The sequence below is a fragment of the Apostichopus japonicus genome, chromosome 10, assembly GCF_037975245.1.
Source record: "Apostichopus japonicus isolate 1M-3 chromosome 10, ASM3797524v1, whole genome shotgun sequence".
Lineage (NCBI taxonomy): Eukaryota > Metazoa > Echinodermata > Holothuroidea > Aspidochirotida > Stichopodidae > Apostichopus > Apostichopus japonicus.
The window spans coordinates 19839841-19863512 of NC_092570.1; the positions used below are offsets into that span (position 1 = coordinate 19839841).

Consider the following 23672-nt stretch of genomic DNA (forward strand, 5'->3'; position numbering starts at 1 on the left):
GGGGAAAAAAAAACATATTGGCATGAAAACTAATTCACAGGTTTTTAAACAATTTAGAAATATCAGTGACATTTATTTGATCTTTCAAACTGTTCTGTATACAGTATGCCTCAGTGTTAAGCCATTTGAGCTTATATAGCTGAATGTTGGATGAAGCCAGGAGTTATCAAACCATCTGAGATTATATCTAGGTCATCATTATTGCCCCCAAATGTGCTAGAAGCTCACATAAATGGTCACTTGATGCTCATATTTTAACAGGCATTTTAGTGCCAGTCCAGTTCAAAACATTTTCCTTCGATCATCAAACCATTTACTATATTTGTTTCATTAAACCGGCTCTTATGTCTGGGAATACTTTTGGAGTGTCAGAACCTTCTAGGAAAGTACTGTTGAACATTTTCAGCAATTTAATTAGCATGCCCAAATTTTGCAGCAACGCTGACAATTACCTTTAAAAAATGATTATAACTACAGGTAAATTGGTCAAATTTAATGGCAAAAATCATTAGGAAAAATTGTCAACCAACTTTGTAGTTTAATCTGTGAATTTATACAAATGCGTGAGATATATCTGACGATTTCCCCGTACGGAACTTACCTTTACAGGAGAGACACGCTCTGCCACCACTTTATGCATTTTCTTTGCTACCTTCTCCATGCAATGTCTGAATGCTGCAGCTTCACAACGAGAAACCAGCAGACCAAATAGAGATTATATGTCAGCACAATCAAAACTATATAAAGCTCTCGACAAAAGCAGCTCTATTTATGTTGCACTCCTTTATGCATTCACACGGCCAATCTTTCTTTAAAATGAACTGCTATACGTATAATATATATATGTATGTATATATACATACACACCATTGTCTCCTCTTTTGAACATTCATACAAAACCAATATAAATACCAGCCGAAGCAACTTTCTATAAAATACTCCACACTTGAAAGCACTCGACAAAAGCACTTCATGACAATAGCTAGTTTCATTGCATGAGAGCAATTGGAATCTAGAATTATATTAATAACTTCAGATATTTAGTTCAGAGGATCTTCACCTATCTTGTACCTAAGTTACATAAACATATACATATATAAATTATATATATATATATAGATAGATAGATAGATAGATAGATAGATAGATAGATGCACACCTGTTACACAACGCAGTATTAGCTTATTATTGGAGAGCTACAATGAATGCAACAACAAAAATACAGTGGGTAGAAGTTTTTAAATATGTGGGTATATTTACTACACGCTTTATTGGCAATGCCAGACCAACTTCCCATATTGATATAGTGTACTACTAAAAATAAACAGAACGACTGCATCCATGGCACTCAGATGGGTTGATACTGTAGTGATTGTGTGTTCATTGCACTGTATTGTCGACATGCATGCAGGTACATATAGAGATATTGACTATTAAAACAGAGAATTACATAACTTGGGTAATTAATTTGGTGAATAGTACAGCTCTACAAATTTCGTGTAATTAGGCTCTTCATTAATTATTAACCTCGTAACAACGTTGGCTATAAAAAATATTTTTATTATTGATGGAATAATACAAATTTTCAAATAGAACCCAGCCTGCAGGAAAACTTAAACAAGAGCATCAATGACGCAGTATCTCAATACTGGAAGTTCTAATTTCGATTCCTAGTTTCATATCTTTGCTCTGTCTCTACAATTATCAATATCAATATATATAATATTTTTGGTCATATAGTTTGACGTCAATGACAACAGTCAAATAAGAAGAGGCGAACAACTCGACCATATTCTTGATGCCCACCTTGAGAAAGCTAGGCCTATCGACCTACTGTACGTTACTGTAGACTGTAGTGGTGACTACCATCAAAACTGTGTACACTTCCAAGTATCAAAACAACCCACGTTTTTCCTTCTCAATAATTTTGACATGAAGATTTCGTGGATTTAAGACTTGGAAAAAATAATGTACAAGTAGATTACAAGTTTTTAATTGAAAGTGATGGGTGGCCTCCTCCTCTCCTTATAGCCACCCCAGTTCCTCTCCATTTTAGTATTTTCTTTTAATTCTTTGAATATTTGATGTCAAACATCACAGGTTCAAAAGAAAGCTAAACATACTTCTTATAACCTTATAGTTATACATCTTATATCCTTATAAATAAAACATAACCTTATCCAATTGTTATAGTCTTATAAAAGTTGTGATGCTATGGCTGGCTCCTCTTTTATACATACTCCAGTGAAAATAAAATGTGATAGATTATAATTTTTGTTCTTAATTCTTTTTTTTTTGGGGGGGGGGGTTAAAGAAATATACCAAACAAGCTGTTAATTCATAATGATGCTTCTTTCTAGAAATGCACAATATACACTCTATTCCAAATTAATAGTTGTTGTATTATACCATTCACATTATGTTAAATTTATGGAGTCACAGTTAAAATATAAGTTGGAAACTTAAGTTAAAATTAAAACACACTGTAAGGCAATCGAACAAACTTACTGCACCCTGGCCCAAAACTGCCTGAACACCACCAGTACAATGCTAATGTGGCCATTACTAAATGAAAGTCTAATATAGGATGCACTACTGTAGGCCTAGCCTAAACTTGTAAACACAACAATGTGTATACATAATTATACAAAAATACCTGATGGGCAATCAAACAAACTTATCATGACTCTTGCTCTGAAAAACTACCTGAACAACAGTACAATCCTTAACTTGATATTACTAAAACCATGGAGCTATAAACAGACGAAGTCCTAATATAATTAAATGTAGTACGATAATGTGTATGAAATTAGTGTGCAATACACTACCAGTACCAGCAGCATATCTCACAACAGTATAGAAAATTGGTCGCGAGGGTGGCCATTTTCGTATATCTAACATGTAGCTGCCATGAGTCCTAACCAATCTGCTACAAACCAGAATTGGGGCGGGGCTTGAGTCATTGCCAATCTGCTACAAACCAGACTTGGAGGCGGGGCTTGAGTCACTGCCAATCTGCTACAAACCAAACTTGGAGGCGGGGCTTAATTATCAAAAACAAGGAAACAAACAAGTTTTGTAGTGTGTGCAAAAAAGCCTTGGTTCAACGGTTTTTCAGAGGGATTTGGCCAAATTTGGACATAAATCGGTGAAAAAGTCATGGAATGAGATACAATTCTGGAATAAAAAATAGTAACTTTTGTTGGCCTATATGATATATGCTTGCTCTGGAAATTTCAGAGAAAAAAAACTTTGTATGAAGACGCTGAAAATTTTTTAAGAGAAGAGAGAGTCCCACTTACTGTTACAATATCTCTATACATGTAATGTATTGAGATAAAAACAAAGCAGTTTGCAGGAAATATAGATTCAAGTCAGTTAAAAGGATAAAGATTGGCAATGTTGACAAACCTGTCAGCTTTTAGGTTATTTACCCTTTCCCTCCCAAAAAAAAACAGACAGTTCAATTTATATGCTTTATGTGATATGAACAGAAATTAAAAACCACAAAATTTTGTTTCATTGCACTTAATCGTTGACTCATAAACTGAAACGTCAGTTGTCATAAAACCATCAGAAACAACAGCATTAAAACTCTCCAAGCTAGGCTAACTGTAACATGAAAGTAATAAACAGAACTGAACAGCCATAAACATGTCGAAACCCTGTGATTAAGTTGCTAAACCTTACAGGCACTCTGTAATATTAATTGTCAAAGAGTTTCCACTTATTTTATTTTTTTATTCCAAATATTTTATATATTTTAAATTTGCCCACAGGTGGCTTATCATTTTAATTCTCACATTATATAGAGCTTCAAACAACTACAAATTTTTAGAAATTATTAATAATTTTTACTTAAAGTTATCAAGCTAATACAGCTTCCATAGGGAAAAATTGACCACCATCGAATAGCCAATTTGCTATCAAAAATGGTTCAAACTGCTTACAAGTCCAAAGATGTAGGCATAGGCTACACAAGTTTTTGTACACAATTAAAAAACTATTGTCTTTTAAAGAGACAATATCCAGAGCCTTCAAAGCTGCTTCAAAATTTTCAACATTAAATTATCCGCTGCTCAATATTATATTAATCACACACAAGACCAATTTGGAAAATTTATGGGAGAAAGAATACTACTAATACTACTACTAATACTACTAATGAAGAGACTTTCGTCCATTTACTCAAAATAAAGCTTGATGAGTCGTCATCGAGGTATTTTGACTGCATCGATATTGTACAATTTTAGTACCCAGTATGATCCCCAAAGTAGCTGCACTTTGACATCCTGAAGGGCAAAACATACAGGCATGCACTGTGAATCATACTGCAGCCCTATGCTGCTTTGATTAACAGCGGAGATATATGAATAGACCATCACGATTATCAACCAAAAATAACTTATAGATTCACCAGATACTGTATGAATACCTTTTGGGTTTCTCAATGTATATTCTTTACTGCGAAATAGAATACAGGATATTAGTATGGCACCCAATAGTTTATAATGATGTTTCTCAATGTATATTCTTTACTGCGAAATAGAATACAGGATATTAGTATGGCACCCAATAGTTCATAATGATGTGGAGAATTTTATTCCATTTTATTGTCATCGTATGATTTAATTCAGGTCTGTAGAGATGAAAAAAATCAATAATAATCCTGCCTTAAAATTTACCTTCCAAACTTTATTTGTGACAAACTTTTAAAGGAAGCCATGTGAATTGGTTCAAGTTGCTGCAAACACAAGCAAGACATATTTGTTACGGCAAACTGAAGAAAATGCCTTGCATATAAAATTCCTTATTGTGTATATTTTCTCTTGTTGCCCATTGCTACAACCTTGTTTTTCACTGTACATGCTACAAACATTTATACTGCTTGGGTTAGTTTCTGAAGTCAGGGAATATTTTGTCTGGTATCACATCAGAAACTGCTATGCAAAATGGGCACATTGCTATGCAAAATGGGCAAATTGCTTGTACAATTACAAAAATGTATTGCAGTTTTTATATGCAGGGGTGTCAATCCCAATTAAAAAATTACAGGGGGGGGGGACATAAATGACTGAACATGAAAAAACTAGAGGTGCTAGCAATTGACGCAAAGCCTTTATCGGGGGGGGTCCAGGGATCGTCCTAAGGGTCCCTGATGGGGCCAGGGGCAAAGCCCCGATAGGGACGTGGGGGCGGCATCACATCTAGAAACCTTCAAGTTTGCTTCCGTTAGGTACCTGAATTGATATGTCAGTCATAAATATATTTTAACGAAAGTCACAAGCGATTAGGATTATATTGAGAAAGACCTTTCTATGTAACATCAGGGTGTGTCTTAGGGCCTTTATCATGATTTATCAAATTTAACCTTAAACCAAAAACGTAAACTTGCTCAAACTTTGCGCACAAGAATAAAATCATGTTGCTATATACAGATGTCTACAACATGCACATATACGGTATCATAAGTACATTTAAAATGCACTATTGGGTGTATCGATCTGGCCACATTCACTTTATCAGAAACATAAATAGTTACCTATACTTCAGGGCTGTAGTTTTGGTACAATCCCAAGGGGGGGGGGCAACTGAAGAACATCGAGAACCATTTTGTACGGTCGAAATGTTACATAGTACTGCTTTTGGATATATATGCATATGAAGCAGGGCATTTTTCTTTACAAAATAATTTTCAGTGGGTGGGCCATTTCTCAAAAGGGACCACCATGACAGTATCTTAGCGGAGCCCCACCATTGGTTGGCGCATAGCAAGAAATCTTTGCCAAAAATGCATCCCAGAATTGTCAGAAATGGCACTTCCCAGGCATTGTTACTATTTTACACAGTTAAGTGAAGATAAAAGACAATGAAACTGATAGGCTTATATAACTTATAATGGACATAATAAATATATTTATGAACAGTAGTTTCACATTAAACTGTTACACTGTTCACGCAGGTTAAATCTTAGGAGCTCTCTACGTTTATTGTTTTTCTAATGAGTAGCAAAACAAGTGCACGGTCATCGCATCTGCAATCGTGCATATATATATGTGTTGAACGGTTAATATAAACGTTGAGTTCTTTTTGAACGCCATTCCTACAATGCGTCCCAAGGATGTTGAGGTTGCAAAGTACTGACTAATGAAATCAGAAGAAATGATAATGAACATTTTGCTAAAACTATTCTGAAATAGTTCAAATTGTCCATGCCTTCACATTATCATAGGCTTACTTTCATATAGGAAGTGGCTCCACTCCACCCACTCCACTTGGCATCAAGTAACTGAATCACAAATCAAATATTTTGTGCTCATATAAACATGACTACTCTACTAGAACTTGAGGTATAATGAGTAACATGGTTATAATGTTCAACAACATTACTAGCAGTTTAGCTCTCAAAAATCCTATGAAATATGTTATTATCTCAAAAACACTTCAAAAACTATCATAAGTGGCATTGCTAACCAAACTGAATGCACAATACAGTATAATTTACAAAGTGTTATATTGCTTGTACGTGATAATACTTGTAACATAATGAAAGATATAAAAAATAATATACTGGAAAGGAGATTAGTGAATACTACAGGCTTTTCATTATCTGCTGGCTTAGCATATAGGCGAAGCAGTGAATGGACGCGGCTCCTCATTTAATTTACGCTATAAATGAAATCCATTATTCTAATTTCAACCCAGTTGTAAAGTTCTAAGTTTCGTCTGGAATCTGAGCAGATGAGAATCAGACATTCATAAATTTCTACAAATCTCATAGCACAAGTTTTGAGCTCCTTTCATGAGATACACTAGTCATTATGAGAATGATAGGCCTTGCGCCTACACGAGTAGGTCACTAAACCTGAGGGCTGCGGGGGGAGGGGCACATTTTATATTGTGTCTCCCACCCTTCAGAAAGTGGGGGATGCCCCATGTCCACCCCACGGTGGGGTGGACATGGAACATATCCATAGGCATAGGAGGCAGGGGGCTGGGGGGGGCTGCAGCCCCCAACCCAGAATGTTTGTGAAAATTCGGGCAATATGCTGAGAATTTTTCGGGCACCTACTGAAAGAAAAATAATTTGCAATGTGTTTTCAATGGTTAAACTAATATTATTATTATCATTATTATTGTAACGACTTCCACCAATAATTATAACCAATATGGAAGGGTAATAACATGGCAAATGATTGTATGGCATGCGATGTAAAAACCGATGCATGCCTATATGATAGGCACATTAACATGTTGAAAAATTTTGGTTACATTTTTCGGGCAAGTCGATACAGCCCCCCCCCAAATGAAATTGGGCTCCTGCGCCTATGACCTCACCCCTCCCCCACCCATAATTGATGCCCCTGATATACAGAAACTATACAGTAATTAATACGGGACAAAAAGTTAAGATCCTTCAAAAACTGCTATGCCAAACCTAAATGCTAAATTATTCCCTGGAAGTAAATTAATTTCTGAATTGCAACATTATAAATATAGTCAACACTGCAAGTACAGTAAGTTTTGTCCATCCTTGCAGATAAAAGTTAGAACTTTACTACTCGAACAATGACCAACATATCAAATACAAAGTCCCTCCAATGTTTACTGACGTTTCAAACTTTGACCTCTGTTTGGATTCTTGTATATCATAAAAGATGGATCTACACACGTTCTACCAAGAGTCTATGAAGTTAATCTGGGCTTCCCTTTGGGAATTAATGGTTTTCAGGCTTTGACCTCTACTAAACGTTGACTCCACATAAAACAGGTTCTACAACCCAATGAATAAAGTACGAAGCTCCTGAAAATTTTACTGAAGGGATTTAATGTTTGACAGTTTTCATTCTTTGACATCTGTTGAATCCTAGTGACAATTAATTGAGAATGGTTTCTTGTACCCTTGAGCTACAGGTAGATATCCCTGCTATGTATCAATTGCATATAGCCTCATTCTTCAGGTAATACTTACAAGGATCTCTGAGACTGACCTCTGCTGACCTTGATAAACAGCAGGGTTCTTGATCTCACTCAGGTGGATCCACATACCAAGTATGTACTTTTTGAGCTAAACATGTTTACAGGTCAATATGTACATACACACATACACGCATTCAATATAAAGATACACGAATTCAAGATATACATACACGCATTAACACATATACCCACATACAGTAACACCACCATCACATATAAATTACTTTCACAATGGTATTAAGGAATTGATCCATACATATGTTTCTAACTACATCCAATCACACACGGCATGCTCATTTACAAAGACAGTATATCATATTCATATTCAAGTTAAAAAACAAAGATCTTTTTACCGACAGAAATTGTGAATCATGAATCTACACTGGTACAGCACTAACCCAACACTGTTAAACACAATATGCTCCCACAGTTAACACTGTTGTCTATTATCCTGCACAACAAAATTACAACTCAGAAATGTAATTCCGGTATAAACTCCACAGAATGCTATATACTTCCAAACTTCTCCAAGCTCTCCAACTTCTGTCTGTATACAGAACTCATACTAAGTAATTCAGTCAATCCTCTAATGCCACAATGCAACAGTCAAAAGATTCAGGAAATAGTAAACAATGAAAAAAAAAGAATTTTTTTTGGATGTAAAACATACCAATCCTGCCGGCATCCTTTGGAAAGTTTCAAACGGTAAGCTGCTTTCTTCATGCAAATTTGATTCCATAATATCCAGCTCGCCTAACGCTTGCTGGTTACAATTGGCTTCACAGCATCTGGTGTTGAATATACCTCTATCACCCATTGCACTATATGAACGACTACTATAGGACTACAACTTATTCCAACCATCTAATTAGAGTCTATGAAACCTATGTTTAAAACAGTAGAAGAAAGTGAACGAGGGACGTAATCAGTTCATGGGTAGACTGCCGTAGGACCACAGCTGGAGGCCACAAAGGTTCTACAATTAAACCAATTTGCTTCCCCCCTTTGTGTGCGACAAGCGTATTCGCTTACTTAATGGGGTAGATTGGTACCCGGACCACAACATTAGCGGAATTTCTTGGCAAAGTGCTCTCCAATATTTTATTAAACGAGGGTGTGTACGCCTGGTGGCAAAATGCTGCGGCGAACATTGAAATGTTTCATGACTAATTTCTTTTAATTTTCTTATGCCCTCCGCCTCAGTAAGAGCTTATTACAGTGATGACCAAAACTCCAACGTGCACATACAAAGATGAATGCGTAGAATTGCTCCGGACCGAACGAGTTGCTACGACGAAGTTTCGATGTGTAATTGCAGAGAGTTACTATAAGTAGTTTGACACGAAGAACATCGTTACAAGATTGAATACGACTAACTCTGGTGACATCCTCTGAAACAATGCGCAGCAGAAAAACAGCTTTAGCCTTCTTGGGTGAGCTTCAAGACTTCCCTGTAATATTCAAATTTAGCTCTTTACATATCCGCTAAACACATGTTGACATCCAATGGTATCAATCTCAATAAGTCACTGGAGATTATATCTCCTTCGTAGTGTGGTTAATTTTTACATTAGTCAAACCCACAAGCCTTAAACCTATTTTATATTTCTCGTGGTCACCAGCTGTGACAGAATTTCACAGAATAATAACTAATAATGCTTTATATACAGAGGGAAGGCATTTGTCCTGTTAAGTAGTTCATCCTTCTCTCTCTGGGGAGAGTACTGTTTGAATAGCTCTTCTTTATGAGTGGGTAGAGAAAACAGGATTACGATAACAAGATGGAAAACACAAACAGCTAATTGGTGGAGAATGCCAGGCTCTGCAAAATCCATGAATAACAGTGGCAGTATATCGGCATCAGGTGGAGGGGGGGGGGGTGGAGGAATGTATAACGAACACACATATTTATTATGTATTCTGAAATAAAATTCTCATTCGACTACTCAAAAATATATATTACATGCCAACCTTACGCATGCATTACAAGTAGAACCCCTGCGAAAAATCTTACGGGGTACATGTAGGATTCTTACAATGACGTGCGAATTAATTAATGGTGTCCCACACCCAGAGTCTATGCATGCTAAGTTCTTTCAATACCGCCTGCATTTCCTTTCAGGGAAACATTTCATACTGTAGTTTGGTTCTCTTTGTTGCTGTTCGAGTATTAGCGATATGTATACAGCATCTACTCTGCGACTGTATACGCATATAATAGACTTCGAATCGATGATTGTCCACAGGATAAATTGTCAAATCAACACGTGATCAGTTTTATGACAGAACAACTATGGAATGGCTTTTGACTGCCAAAACTTAAACAGACCACACATAGATCACATTTCCATACATGCACGATTGTGGGCTTAACCAGAAAAAAAGAAATTGGTTTGACTTTGATAACCTTATTTCCTAAGCTAGGAGCAGGATACCTGGATGGCATTTCTCTGATATCAGCTTTGTGGAATGCTTTTCTGTCCTACATAATACAGACACAGCGTCGTCTTCTTTGTTCGTCTTATTGTCTATATACCGCAGAAAACGTGGTTATCTCCATAAGTACTAGAGACTTTATGATAAACCCAGCTACAAGCTAGTTTAGACTTTCACATCCAAGTTCAACCAAGGAGCTCAGTGGCATGCAGTGGTATAACAAGGTATATGAAGCTGCACCTGATAGACACTATAACTGCCATGTTCGCATAAGTCAAATGGTACACCCGGTTTATCGAATGCAACTTTAATCCACAGAGCCTTGACATTTCCAAATGGGTTAAAATTGCTAGTACAGAGAAACAAGAAAACAGCAGGTTTGTATGTTGAGGCACTTTCATGGATTATTTCATCCATTAATACCCAAAACTATACAGTATTAACGTTTAACACAAGCACTGAGTTAGGTAAATGTTTTTCCCTGCTTTGAACATGTTGACTTGAGAACTTTATAAATCTATCACATTCTGATGGGATTTGATCGATCAGTGAAATCACCTAGCAATTAAATGATAGAACTGAATGAAGGAGGATCTGTGCTCTTATCATCGCAAAGTTTAATATCTTATATATCTCATATCCTACTGATGTTTTATGGTGTTATAGTTCATAAATGACATCACAAAGCAACCAAAGAAATGCAGCTAAAAGGAAGAGATTTTGTCACCTTTTATTTGACACTATGACATTCACACATAATTGACAAAATGTCACCTCCATGGAGTCACATCCCAAATGAACGGACCAGTATTTTTCATAGCTGCCTGGGGGACCTGTGATCTCTATAAACACAGTTAAGACAAAGATGCTGGTTAGGTTTGCTTCTCCTGACAGCTTACCTACACCAGTGCAAAGATGTACATAGCAGTTTTTGTTACACAGGAGCCACAGTATTTTGTAAGAGAAAGTCTAACCGCCTTTCAAAGACGTCTGTACAAAGTTTAAATGCTGAATTAATCCCTGTTATATATAGACTAGCAATTCAGCTGACAATTTTGTTTGTATGAACTTGACCAAAGTTGATCGGCGATTAAAGAAGCAAACCTACAAGTACTGAATTCCTTATTGATGAATATTCAAATCTGAGATGTGGATATATAATTATCCAAATTAAAGCTGTGTTAATCGTGTTTAACAAAAATTGACAAGGAACCCCCCAAACGATCGGAATGGCAGGTTTGAGTATAAAGGTAAATGATTCCGCCCCCATCTCACCACCCACAAAAATTAAATTTGTAGCTCTGGTGTTTTTTTATGACAACAACCATTGAAACAGCATAGTAGTGCAAGATAAAAGATAACAGAAATATTTGACCACTCATCAATGCTGCAACCCTGCACAAGTGCATTGTGGGTATATTCATTCAAAACTCTCACTTTACTCATTTCCCCTTCTAAACTGACCAGCTTCCAAACTTCAAAGTTATTTGAACAGAAAATGAAAAGCTGTGAAAGGCTTGCAAGGCTTCATTGGTACCTAAAGGTATGCCTCAAATAAAGTATGGTATAAATCTATCCATCCATCCGTCAGCGTCCAATCATAGCACAGATCGGAAACGGAAACGACTAATGAAGCAAAAGTGGTCTTTTTCTTTATATAGAAACCTTGAACCAGATATCATTAATAGCTTTGACATTCAACCATCCGGGACGACCTTGACAAGTCCCAAGCGAGATTCCCTTCAGATAACTGACCACTTCCTGTAGAAGTGACCATTCACCTTTGTCAACCTCTTGGCAATTAGCTCTGCTTGTACACTTTGGATGCACTGTATGCATTTTAGAGCCTGGAGCCTTAGAAATATTGATGGTATACGCCACAGAAGGGAAAGGGTATTATTTACCACAGCTACCTCTTTAAATCATAGATTATGAAACCTGCCTGGCACTTACGTACATCCTTACATCTTGAAACTCATCAGAATTCATTTACAAGGAAAGAACTAGAGCAACGAAACCAAACCATACATGCATGCCTACTCTAAAATTCTTCGTGTAGAAATGATTCTTGTGATGAAAGGGGGGAGGTTTGAAATATACTGTATCTCACCAAAATTTGAGATAGAAGTGACTTCATATCTTACCTCATAAAAGTCTTTATTGGCAACAGATTTTAAAGCACTGATCCACTCCTCCATTTCCTTTCTAGTATAGGCACACAGAATCAAAGATCGGAATGGTGTGATTACCTGTAAAATAATGGAATGATCCATAATATACAAAACGAAAACTTCATGCATATGCATTGTATTACCTTTCAATCATTTGCTTTTGTAGGAAAACTAAAAGTCCACATTTTAATCCTCTATGTTTTTGTACAGGCACACAGATACCAAAGATCGAAATGCATGGTGTGATTACCTGTCAAATAATGGAATGGTCTATAATTTACAAAATGAAAAATTCATGCCTATGTATTATATTACCTTTCAATCATTTGCTTTTGTAGGAAAACTAAAAGTCCACATTTTAATCCTCTATGTTTTTATACAGGCACACAGATACCAAAGATCGAAATGCATGGTGTGATTACCTGTCAAATAATGGAATGGTCTATAATTTACAAAATGAAAAATTCATGCCTATGTATTATATTACCTTTCAATCATTTGCTTTTGTAGGAAAACTAAAAGTCCACATTTTAATCCTCTATGTTTTTGTACAGGCTCACAGATATCAAAGATTATAATTGTGTATCAACCACATGGCCTGTTATAGAATTTTTTTGCTCTTGAGAATAATGTATAACATGCAGGTACCACATCTTATAAAGAAAATATCTGCAGTGGGGGGGGGGGGGGTGGGGCGGTGGATGGATGGCTTAAACATTATATCCTGTCATATACTGGAATGACCAAAGCTATACACACCTCACACACACAATACTGGGGATATATAGCCTATGTAAAAATATGCAACAGTCAGAAAGGAATCCCCCAATACTCTAATAAGCCAAATAATTTTCCACACGCACCATTTAATAGCTGTGCACCCTCAAAAACATATCATATTGGTGAAATATTTACATTTAACTATCCTCAATGGCTACATGATTTGAAGAGACAAACCCTTTCACCACACTACTGCTGAAGATCATTTTCTAATTCTTTAATACTGCTCATGCTACTGTTAGAGATTAGGTCAATGACCATTAACATAATATCTCTCTGTATTCTTTTTTATATTCACAGCATTATTTCATACAGTATCTATGAAAGCCTTCAATAGCTTTCCATGATCGAGAGACTTAACGGTGGAGCTTCTTTTTTTTCTTCTCCAAACAATTGATACAATTCGTTTGTATCTGTTCTTTCCACAGATTCCTGAAAATACCCTATAGCAGACCTCCAAGCGGCTCTTCAACAAAATAAAGGTTTTGAAAGGATTTGAAGGTTTCGCTGGGAGGTCTGCTATAGCGAAAAAGTAACCCTCATCATTGTCTTAGTTCCGATGACGTAGCTGAGAAATGGGTGACACATTAATGTTGTGTGACTCTTCTCATCATTTACCTTTCTTAAACCATGCACCTCAGTTTAAACCCAGTAAACTCACCCTGCAAGCATTGTTAACATTACAATGCACCTCAGCTTAAACCCAGTAAACTCACCCTGAAAGTATTGTTAACATTACCATGCACCTCAGCTTAAACCCAGTAAACTCACCCTGAAAGTATTGTTAACAGTACCATGCATCTCAGCTTAAACCTAGTAAACTCACCCTGAAAGTATTGTTAACATTACCATGCACCTCAGTTTAAACCCAGTAAACTCACCCTGAAAGTAATGTTAACATTACCATGCATCTCAGCTTAAACTGAGTAAACTCACCCTGAATGTAATGTTAACATTACCATGCATCTCAGCTTAAACCCAGTAAACTCACCCTGAAAGTATTGTTAACATTACCATGCATCTCAGCTTAAACCCAGTAAACTCACCCTGAATGTAATGTTAACATTACCATGCATCTCAGCTTAAACCCAGTAAACTCACCCTGAATGTATTGTTAACATTACCATGCATCTCAGCTTAAACCCAGTAAACTCACCCTGAAAGTATTGTTAACAGTACCATGCATCTCAGCTTAAACCCAGTAAACTCACACTGAAAGTATTGTTAACATTACCATGCACCTCAGTTTAAACCCAGTAAACTCACACTGAAAGAAATGTTAAAATTACCATGCATCTCAGCTTAAACCCAGTAAACTCACCCTGAATGTAATGTTAACATTACCATGCATCTCAGCTTAATCCCAGTAAACTCACCCTGAATGTATTGTTAACATTACCATGCACCTCAGCTTAAACCCAGTAAACTCACCCTGAATGTATTGTTAACAGTACCATGCATCTCAGCTTAAACCCAGTAAACTCACCCAGAAAGTATTGTTAACATTACCATGCATCTCAGCTTAAACCCAGTAAACTCACCCTGAAAGTATTGTTAACATTACCATGCACCTCAGCTTAAACCCAGTAAACTCACCCTGAAAGTATTGTTAACAGTACCATGCACCTCAGCTTAAACCCAGTAAACTCACCCTGAAAGTTATGTTAACATTACCATGCATCTCAGCTTAAACCCAGTAAACTCACCCTGAAAGTATTGTTAACATTACCATGCATCTCAGCTTAAACCCAGTAAACTCACACTGAAAGTATTGTTAACAGTACCATGCACCTCAGCTTAAACTCAGTAAACTCACCCTGAAAGTAATGTTAACATTACCATGCACCTCAGTTTCAACCCAGTAAACTCACCATGAATGTATTGTTAACATTACCATGCACCTCAGCTTAAACCCAGTAAACTCACACTGAAAGTATTGTTAACATTACCATGCACCTCAGCTTAAACCCAGTAAACTCACACTGAGAGTAATGTTAACATTACCATGCATCTCAGCTTAAACCCAGTAAACTCACCCTGAAAGTATTGTTAACAGTACCATGCACCTCAGCTTAAACCCAGTAAACTCACCCTGAAAGTATTGTTAACATTACAATGCACCTCAATTTAAACCCAGTAAACTCACCCTGAAAGTATTGTTAACAGTACCATGCACCTCAGCTTAAACCCAGTAAACTCACCCAGAAAGTATTGTTAACAGTACCATGCATCTCAGCTTAAACCCAGTAAACTCACCCTGAAAGTATTGTTAACATTACCATGCACCTCAGCTTAAACCCAGTAAACTCACACTGAAAGTATTGTTAACATTACCATGCATCTCAGCTTAAACCCAGTAAACTCACCCTGAAAGTATTGTTAACAGTACCATGCACCTCAGCTTAAACCCAGTAAACTCACCCTGAAAGTATTGTTAACAGTACCATGAACCTCAGCTTAAACCCAGTAAACTCACCCTGAAAGTATTGTTAACAGTACCATGTACCTCAGCTTAAACCCAGTAAACTCACACTGAAAGTAATGTTAACATTACCATGCATCTCAAGTTAAACCCAGTAAACTCACACTGAAAGTATTGTTAACATTACCATGCACCTCAGCTTAAACCCAGTAAACTCACACTGAAAGTAATGTTAACATTACCATGCATCTCAGCTTAAACCCAGTAAACTCACCCTGAAAGTATTGTTAACAGTACCATGCACCTCAGCTTAAACCCAGTAAACTCACCCTGAAAGTATTGTTAACAGTACCATGAACCTCAGCTTAAACCCAGTAAACTCACCCTGAAATTATTGTTAACAGTACCATGTACCTCAGCTTAAACCCAGTAAACTCACACTGAAAGTAATGTTAACATTACCATGCATCTCAGCTTAAACCCAGTAAACTCACCCTGAAAGTATTGTTAACAGTACCATGCACCTCAGCTTAAACCCAGTAAACTCACCCTGAAAGTAATGTTAACATTACCATGCATCTCAGCTTAAACCCAGTAAACTCACCCTGAAAGTATTGTTAACAGTACCATGCACCTCAGCTTAAACCCAGTAAACTCACCCAGAAAGTATTGTTAACATTACCATGCATCTCAGCTTAAACCCAGTAAACTCACCCTGAAAGTATTGTTAACATTACCATGCACCTCAGCTTAAACCCAGTAAACTCACCCTGAAAGTATTGTTAACAGTACCATGCACCTCAGCTTAAACCCAGTAAACTCACCCTGAAAGTTATGTTAACATTACCATGCATCTCAGCTTAAACCCAGTAAACTCACCCTGAAAGTATTGTTAACATTACCATGCATCTCAGCTTAAACCCAGTAAACTCACACTGAAAGTATTGTTAACAGTACCATGCACCTCAGCTTAAACTCAGTAAACTCACCCTGAAAGTAATGTTAACATTACCATGCACCTCAGTTTCAACCCAGTAAACTCACCATGAATGTATTGTTAACATTACCATGCACCTCAGCTTAAACCCAGTAAACTCACACTGAAAGTATTGTTAACATTACCATGCACCTCAGCTTAAACCCAGTAAACTCACACTGAGAGTAATGTTAACATTACCATGCATCTCAGCTTAAACCCAGTAAACTCACCCTGAAAGTATTGTTAACAGTACCATGCACCTCAGCTTAAACCCAGTAAACTCACCCTGAAAGTATTGTTAACATTACAATGCACCTCAATTTAAACCCAGTAAACTCACCCTGAAAGTATTGTTAACAGTACCATGCACCTCAGCTTAAACCCAGTAAACTCACCCAGAAAGTATTGTTAACAGTACCATGCATCTCAGCTTAAACCCAGTAAACTCACCCTGAAAGTATTGTTAACATTACCATGCACCTCAGCTTAAACCCAGTAAACTCACACTGAAAGTATTGTTAACATTACCATGCATCTCAGCTTAAACCCAGTAAACTCACCCTGAAAGTATTGTTAACAGTACCATGCACCTCAGCTTAAACCCAGTAAACTCACCCTGAAAGTATTGTTAACAGTACCATGAACCTCAGCTTAAACCCAGTAAACTCACCCTGAAAGTATTGTTAACAGTACCATGTACCTCAGCTTAAACCCAGTAAACTCACACTGAAAGTAATGTTAACATTACCATGCATCTCAAGTTAAACCCAGTAAACTCACACTGAAAGTATTGTTAACATTACCATGCACCTCAGCTTAAACCCAGTAAACTCACACTGAAAGTAATGTTAACATTACCATGCATCTCAGCTTAAACCCAGTAAACTCACCCTGAAAGTATTGTTAACAGTACCATGCACCTCAGCTTAAACCCAGTAAACTCACCCTGAAAGTATTGTTAACAGTACCATGAACCTCAGCTTAAACCCAGTAAACTCACCCTGAAATTATTGTTAACAGTACCATGTACCTCAGCTTAAACCCAGTAAACTCACACTGAAAGTAATGTTAACATTACCATGCATCTCAGCTTAAACCCAGTAAACTCACCCTGAAAGTATTGTTAACAGTACCATGCACCTCAGCTTAAACCCAGTAAACTCACACTGAAAGTAATGTTAACATTACCATGCATCTCAGCTTAAACCCAGTAAACTCACCCTGAAAGTATTGTTAACAGTACCATGCACCTCAGCTTAAACCCAGTAAACTCACCCTGAAAGTATTGTTAACATTACAATGCACCTCAGTTTAAACCCAGTAAACTCACCCTGAAAGTATTGTTAACAGTACCATGCACCTCAGCTTAAACCCAGTAAACTCACCCTGAAAGTATTGTTAACAGTACCATGCATCTCAGCTTAAACCCAGTAAACTCACCCTGAAAGTATTGTTAACATTACCATGCACCTCAGCTTAAACCCAGTAAACTCACCCTGAAAGTATTGTTAACATTACCATGCACCTCAGCTTAAACCCAGTAAACCCAGTTAACTCACCCTGAATGTATTGTTAACATTTTTGGTACTGTTCTCTGCCACGCTGAGATCTCTCAGGTCAACTTCCTCGAAAATATGGGACTGCAAAGCAGAAGAAGATTGATGATGAAATCATAAATGGTCTCTGAAGTCGTTTTCCTGAACTTCAAGGATGTGTTGTATTTAAGTCATAAATTAAAGTCACATTTTTTTTTTGGCAGCTCCAAAACTTTCAAGATGTTTTGGAAAGCAAAAGAACTCTCTAGTGTCCTTTGGAATTAAGTTAGGATATGTAAAATTATAAAAGCTCTGTTTGGAACCATTAATGAGACGACACTTTTTACAACATCGCCAGTGTTTTAATTAACCTACGTTCTACATAACAACCATTATGCATGTTTACATTACCATATCTCTCTGTGTTTGATGGTTTGAGTCATATTCAAAGCAACCAAATAATTCTCAAACTAAGATTGTATTTGATCAAACTAAAGACAACCAACTTCTTCACCAATGTAATTGTTTAATATTTTAAGAAGGGACTTATTAATAAATTTGATTTAGATCCTCAACATTTCATCATCTGGATATACACTTCCTCACGAAGGTAACCTGGAAATTTTTCAAAGAGATAAAAGTTTCACTTTGAAATGATTTTAAATTAAACTTTGGGTATTCAGGAGATTATATGACTTAATACTGATATTGTTATGAGATTTTAGTATTTAATTATTACATTTTATGAAAAACCAAGTATGTGTTCATTTTGTGTAAGATAACCTAATTTTAATTAATACACCAGGATTTTTGTCATTTTGCCAATAACAAGTAAAGTGTTAAAAGTTTACCAGGGCATACTAGACATAGTAGAATGCGGTGCAAAGGTTGTGAGGAGACAGGTAAGCGGGGAACAAAGTAAATTGCATTTTTCTTCCGGTAGACATTATGAATATAAACACATGATCAAGACTGGAGACCGTCTTCAGTAATGCAAGTCTTTATAATTTACATACATATGTCCTTAATTATCACTAATCAACAGCAATTATTATTGGGCTGCTCCTATGAGACAGTATTGTAGGATACTACTGTGTGTTGTAATGGTCAAAAATATTACCAAACTGGTATGAAGTTGATTGCAGCCAGTAACTTTTTTAAGAACAAGCTTGTATTTTGTTTTAGCAATTGGCTTAAAATTGTGAAATTCTAGGCCTGCCAAATCACTTGTGAGGTATGATAACTGTATGTTTACACTCAGTAAGTCCCAATATGACATTTGTGAACTTTCTGCATGCCTTTTTAAAGAAATGATATGCAGCATGAAAAATATGCCAACAGAAAATAGACCTCTGCAATACAAAATGTTCAACCTTTTTCAGAATTTCATTTCCAGTGATGTCCCTTTACCTTCACAAAAATTAACAACTTCAAATTTGTTACACTTTGACATATTTGCTATTTCGGTCTTTGGAAGAGAGGTGTGAATAATTAAACCATCCTTGATAACATATCTCCTGTGGCATCAATTGGATGCCAATTCCCTTTGTGGTTCTTCAATCAGAACGGACAGTTCTTTAATTTGCATGATATGTACCACGGCCCTCCGCAGAAGTTATCAAAGCAATTTCCGGCATACATGTTACTCGGATGCTGATAACTTCACCTTTGTTTTTTTATGTAATCTTGTCAGAAGACTATAAGTTTGTCAAGAAATGTTTCAGAAGTTAAATAAATAACAAAACTGTCAGACTGTGATAAAATTACTTATTTTCCTTCAGTGTGCACAACAAAAAGATGATAACACTGGCAAGGCAAAACAAGATATAACCTGAGCACTTGACAATGGGGGAAGCTTGCACAGGCAGGCGATGTTTCCACCCCCCTCCTCACCCCCCCCCCTCACGAGCAGCCGAGGTGCATGGGAGAAACAACAGCACCTGTCCAAATGCAGTCTGATTAAAGAAACCACTATGCAAAAGTCAAATGCCAGAATTGTTTGTAAACAACTTTTACAAAGCATGCAGAAAAGTCTTTTTCTGTTTTAATAATTAATGCAGCATTTTTGCAATTGGTTGAAATTTCACAATCATTGAAAAAACAGAAGCAAACGCTTTTTTTTTAAATTTGCAAACCAGAAATAATATGTGAAGGGAATTTCCCTCCCCTACAAAAATTACAAAAGGGCAATTCTGAAAAGATTGAGAGAATCTGGTTCCTGGTGGGGTGTATTGAGCATGGAACATGGTTGTGAGGTACTCTAACTGCTTACACAATGCCGTAACGCACGCATGGCTTCACCCTGATTTAAACCAATAATCAGGGAAATTTTAAGATTCAACACTACGAAGCAAACAGGTGTGACATCATAGAATACTGACATCCGAAATATTTATTTCTACCAAAATTTTCACTTTTTTTGACCATGGATTGGATGAGCAGTTCCAATTTAAATACCTTATAAAGGCTGGTTGGATGTGAAGTTTCCTTACAAGTCATCTACAATGACTGTGTATAGTATATCAATTCATACTGAGATCTTGCATAACAAGTTTGAAGTTGCAGAAAATTGTAGGAAACACATAAAAAAAAAAATGTAAATAGAAATCATTGAAACGCAAAATGTCACCGAAATTAACAGATTGTCTCTGTCTTTTCATCCGATCAAATGTAAATTTCCCTTTGAAACTATGAAATATCCTTCCAAATAGACATCAGAAAGTGACGGTGGAAGATCTCTATAATCAAGAGGTCTCCTTAATATGGAAGGCAATCCAAGGTCTCATGACACAAATTAAGTTTTGATTAGCTTGCAGAGTATTGATTGGCTAAACAGTTGTTCGATAACCCTTTGCAGTATTAACAAGGCTTTATATATATATATAGATATATATTGTGTACTGAAAGACCAGTAATGAAACTTAAAAAACTTTAATTTACATCAGCGCACTGGAAGAGTGGTTAACAGTTTATTGGTTGCGAGTGACTGCATGCAGCAAGACTCTATTTATAGACTCTGAAATGAAATTTCTAACTGTAGGCGACAAATTAATCCCCTCTGGAATTTAATCAAACTTGTTAATTACGGTGGGGAAATGTTATTTGGTTTAACTATAGACGTCATTCCATTTCATTTATTAACTGCATTTTAATTACTGTGGCAGAGTAATAATGAAATCACTGATCACATTCTACATTATATCTTTGTAAATCATATATCAACTGAGGCATGTACTACAGGGCAATAAAAATTAATATACTGTAATATCAATTTATTTCAACCTAAGCAATCTAAGATTAGAAAAAAAAAAAGACAACGGTTGAGTTTGAATGGAAACACTTTAAATATCTCTGCTTTACTTCATTTTATTATTTTTTTAAATTTGGTTTTGTTTAACTTTTAAAAAGTTGGTCATCTGATAATTCAATTAACTGATTACCAAAAATAAAAAAATTAGCTAAAAAATGTTAATATTTTGCTAAAATATGGTATGCTCATAACATGTCCCCAGAAAATTATGTCGGTTTTGAAACCAATAAATTTGCATTCACAATTAAGGAACTGGTCTGTATATTCCCACCTCACTCATCAGTGTATTAAACCTACATTGATAGATCTTTCCTTCAGCAGAAAACTAAGACGCCCTTTCCAGCAACGATATCGTCCTTGTCAATCGATTAAATCTCTCAGCTCATTTTGACATTTGCCAAGTCTGACAGTTACATTGGTTAATACCAAAATTATGCCAAACAATGTTGACCGTGGAATGATTTTACGGTAGACCTCACAGATCATCTCACCTTTCCCCCCCCCCCCCCCCTCCTTTCTTTCTTGTCATCTTCTTTAACTTTCCTCTGACTTGTCACGGCAAATTATAATCTTGACTACTACAAGGCCCGAACCTAATGAGAGATACATCGCATTTTGATATTGCCCGCCAGGGATGTCGTCGAGCTCTGTTTCAGACTGTCTAGTAATAAAAGGCTGACCAGTCTTTCAAGTCATCAAAACCTGTCGTGAGCTTTTAGTTCACCCCTCGACCAACTTGTCAAATGCATTTCAAGAACCGGATATTGAAACACGCTTCACAACTGTACGTCATCTCAGCGCACATTATTGGAAAACTTTTCAATCTGCCCCACCCAACTCCCCCCCCCCACTCCAAAGACTTCTGGGACAGTAAGAATTTGATATAAGATTGGGAGATATGTAAGTGGGTGAAAAAGCAAGAGCACAACAAAGTGAGGCACTGACTCAGAATTTGGGATGAAAAATTCTCAACTTCATTTTACATTCATTACCCTCTGGAAATGCACATCCTTCACGACTTCTTTACAGTCAGATTCGACCGGATCTACGACAGGATTTTAGCTGGAATATCAAGGTTGTTCGAAGCAAGGCAGTTCATTCTACTTTCCATTATTGCTGCCTATAAAAATCGAACGAACGAATGACTGGTTTCCGATGGAATTTTATTATTTAAAGAAATTTTCAAGTACATGTAGCATTTCAGCATTGGAAAGTTTCTCATTATGAATATGGATGGAAACCTGCAAAAATGCAAACAACTGGGGGTTTGGATTTGGAGGGGGTGGGGTGGAGGGGATCGTCCTAACACCTTTAATTGATACCACAAGTCATCAAGACGATCAATTCACAAAATGGACTTACATTGCTCTCTTTTGCATAGTAAAGCTTTGAGCCTTTCAACTTGAAGTAACGTCTCCGCCACCTCTGAAGAAAAAATGAAAAGAAAAAACAGATTTGTAGAAAACATTTTGACAAGCTTCGAAACTGTTAGCCATTTATAGTTCACACAAACCGTAGCCATTCAGACTTCCACATCGACGGATGTACGTGGTCTTTCAATCTCCTGTCCAACATTAACTCCACGGACGTGCAAAGGATTATGATAAACTCACAAAAGGTGAGGATCGCTTCCCAGATGGTTCGTTTGCATTTATACCTGTTACTTGTAAGGTTTTAGCAGCGCAGACTTTTGAGTATACCATTGCGTTCTCCCTAAAAATCCACGAAAAACAAAAACAAAATATGACACATTCCCAATGCCGAGGTAGTAACACTGGAGAGTGCTTTGTCCATATGAGCAAACTTCTGGGGGTCTAAAGTTCCCCCAAAATGGTCGAAAACTTATCTAATGGTATAATGAATGCGACATTCAAATGCAATCATTATGGCCCCTTTGCTTTTGCATTCCCTATCTGAAGACCCAAACAACCAAAAATATCATCCATAAACCAAAACCATCAACCAAAACCCACGTGTACTGATCGGGCGGCTGATGGAGCTTGCCAGTAGGCAACATTTATTTATCGATATGACGATCTAGAAAACAACCAACAGGTGT

General features: G+C 36.7%; 1 protein-coding gene across 6 annotated transcripts in view; it reads right to left on the reverse strand.

Moving 5' to 3' along the window:
• Nucleotides 1-23672, reverse strand: part of LOC139975192 (diacylglycerol kinase delta-like) — a 129813-nt gene that overhangs the window by 55159 nt on the left and 50982 nt on the right. For 4 of the 6 annotated variants that reach the window (XM_071982879.1, XM_071982878.1, XM_071982880.1 and 1 more), the window contains exons 3-5: nt 22976-23038; nt 18328-18408; nt 12561-12665 (exon numbers count right to left, since the gene is read on the reverse strand). In XM_071982879.1, coding sequence (XP_071838980.1) covers nt 12561-12665; nt 18328-18408; nt 22976-23038 — 249 coding nt within the window. Of the gene's footprint in view, nt 1-601; nt 1028-12560; nt 12666-14468; nt 14485-18327; nt 18409-22975; nt 23039-23672 lie in introns of those variants that run through there. The other 2 variants (XM_071982884.1, XM_071982882.1) reach the window with 2 other exon arrangements.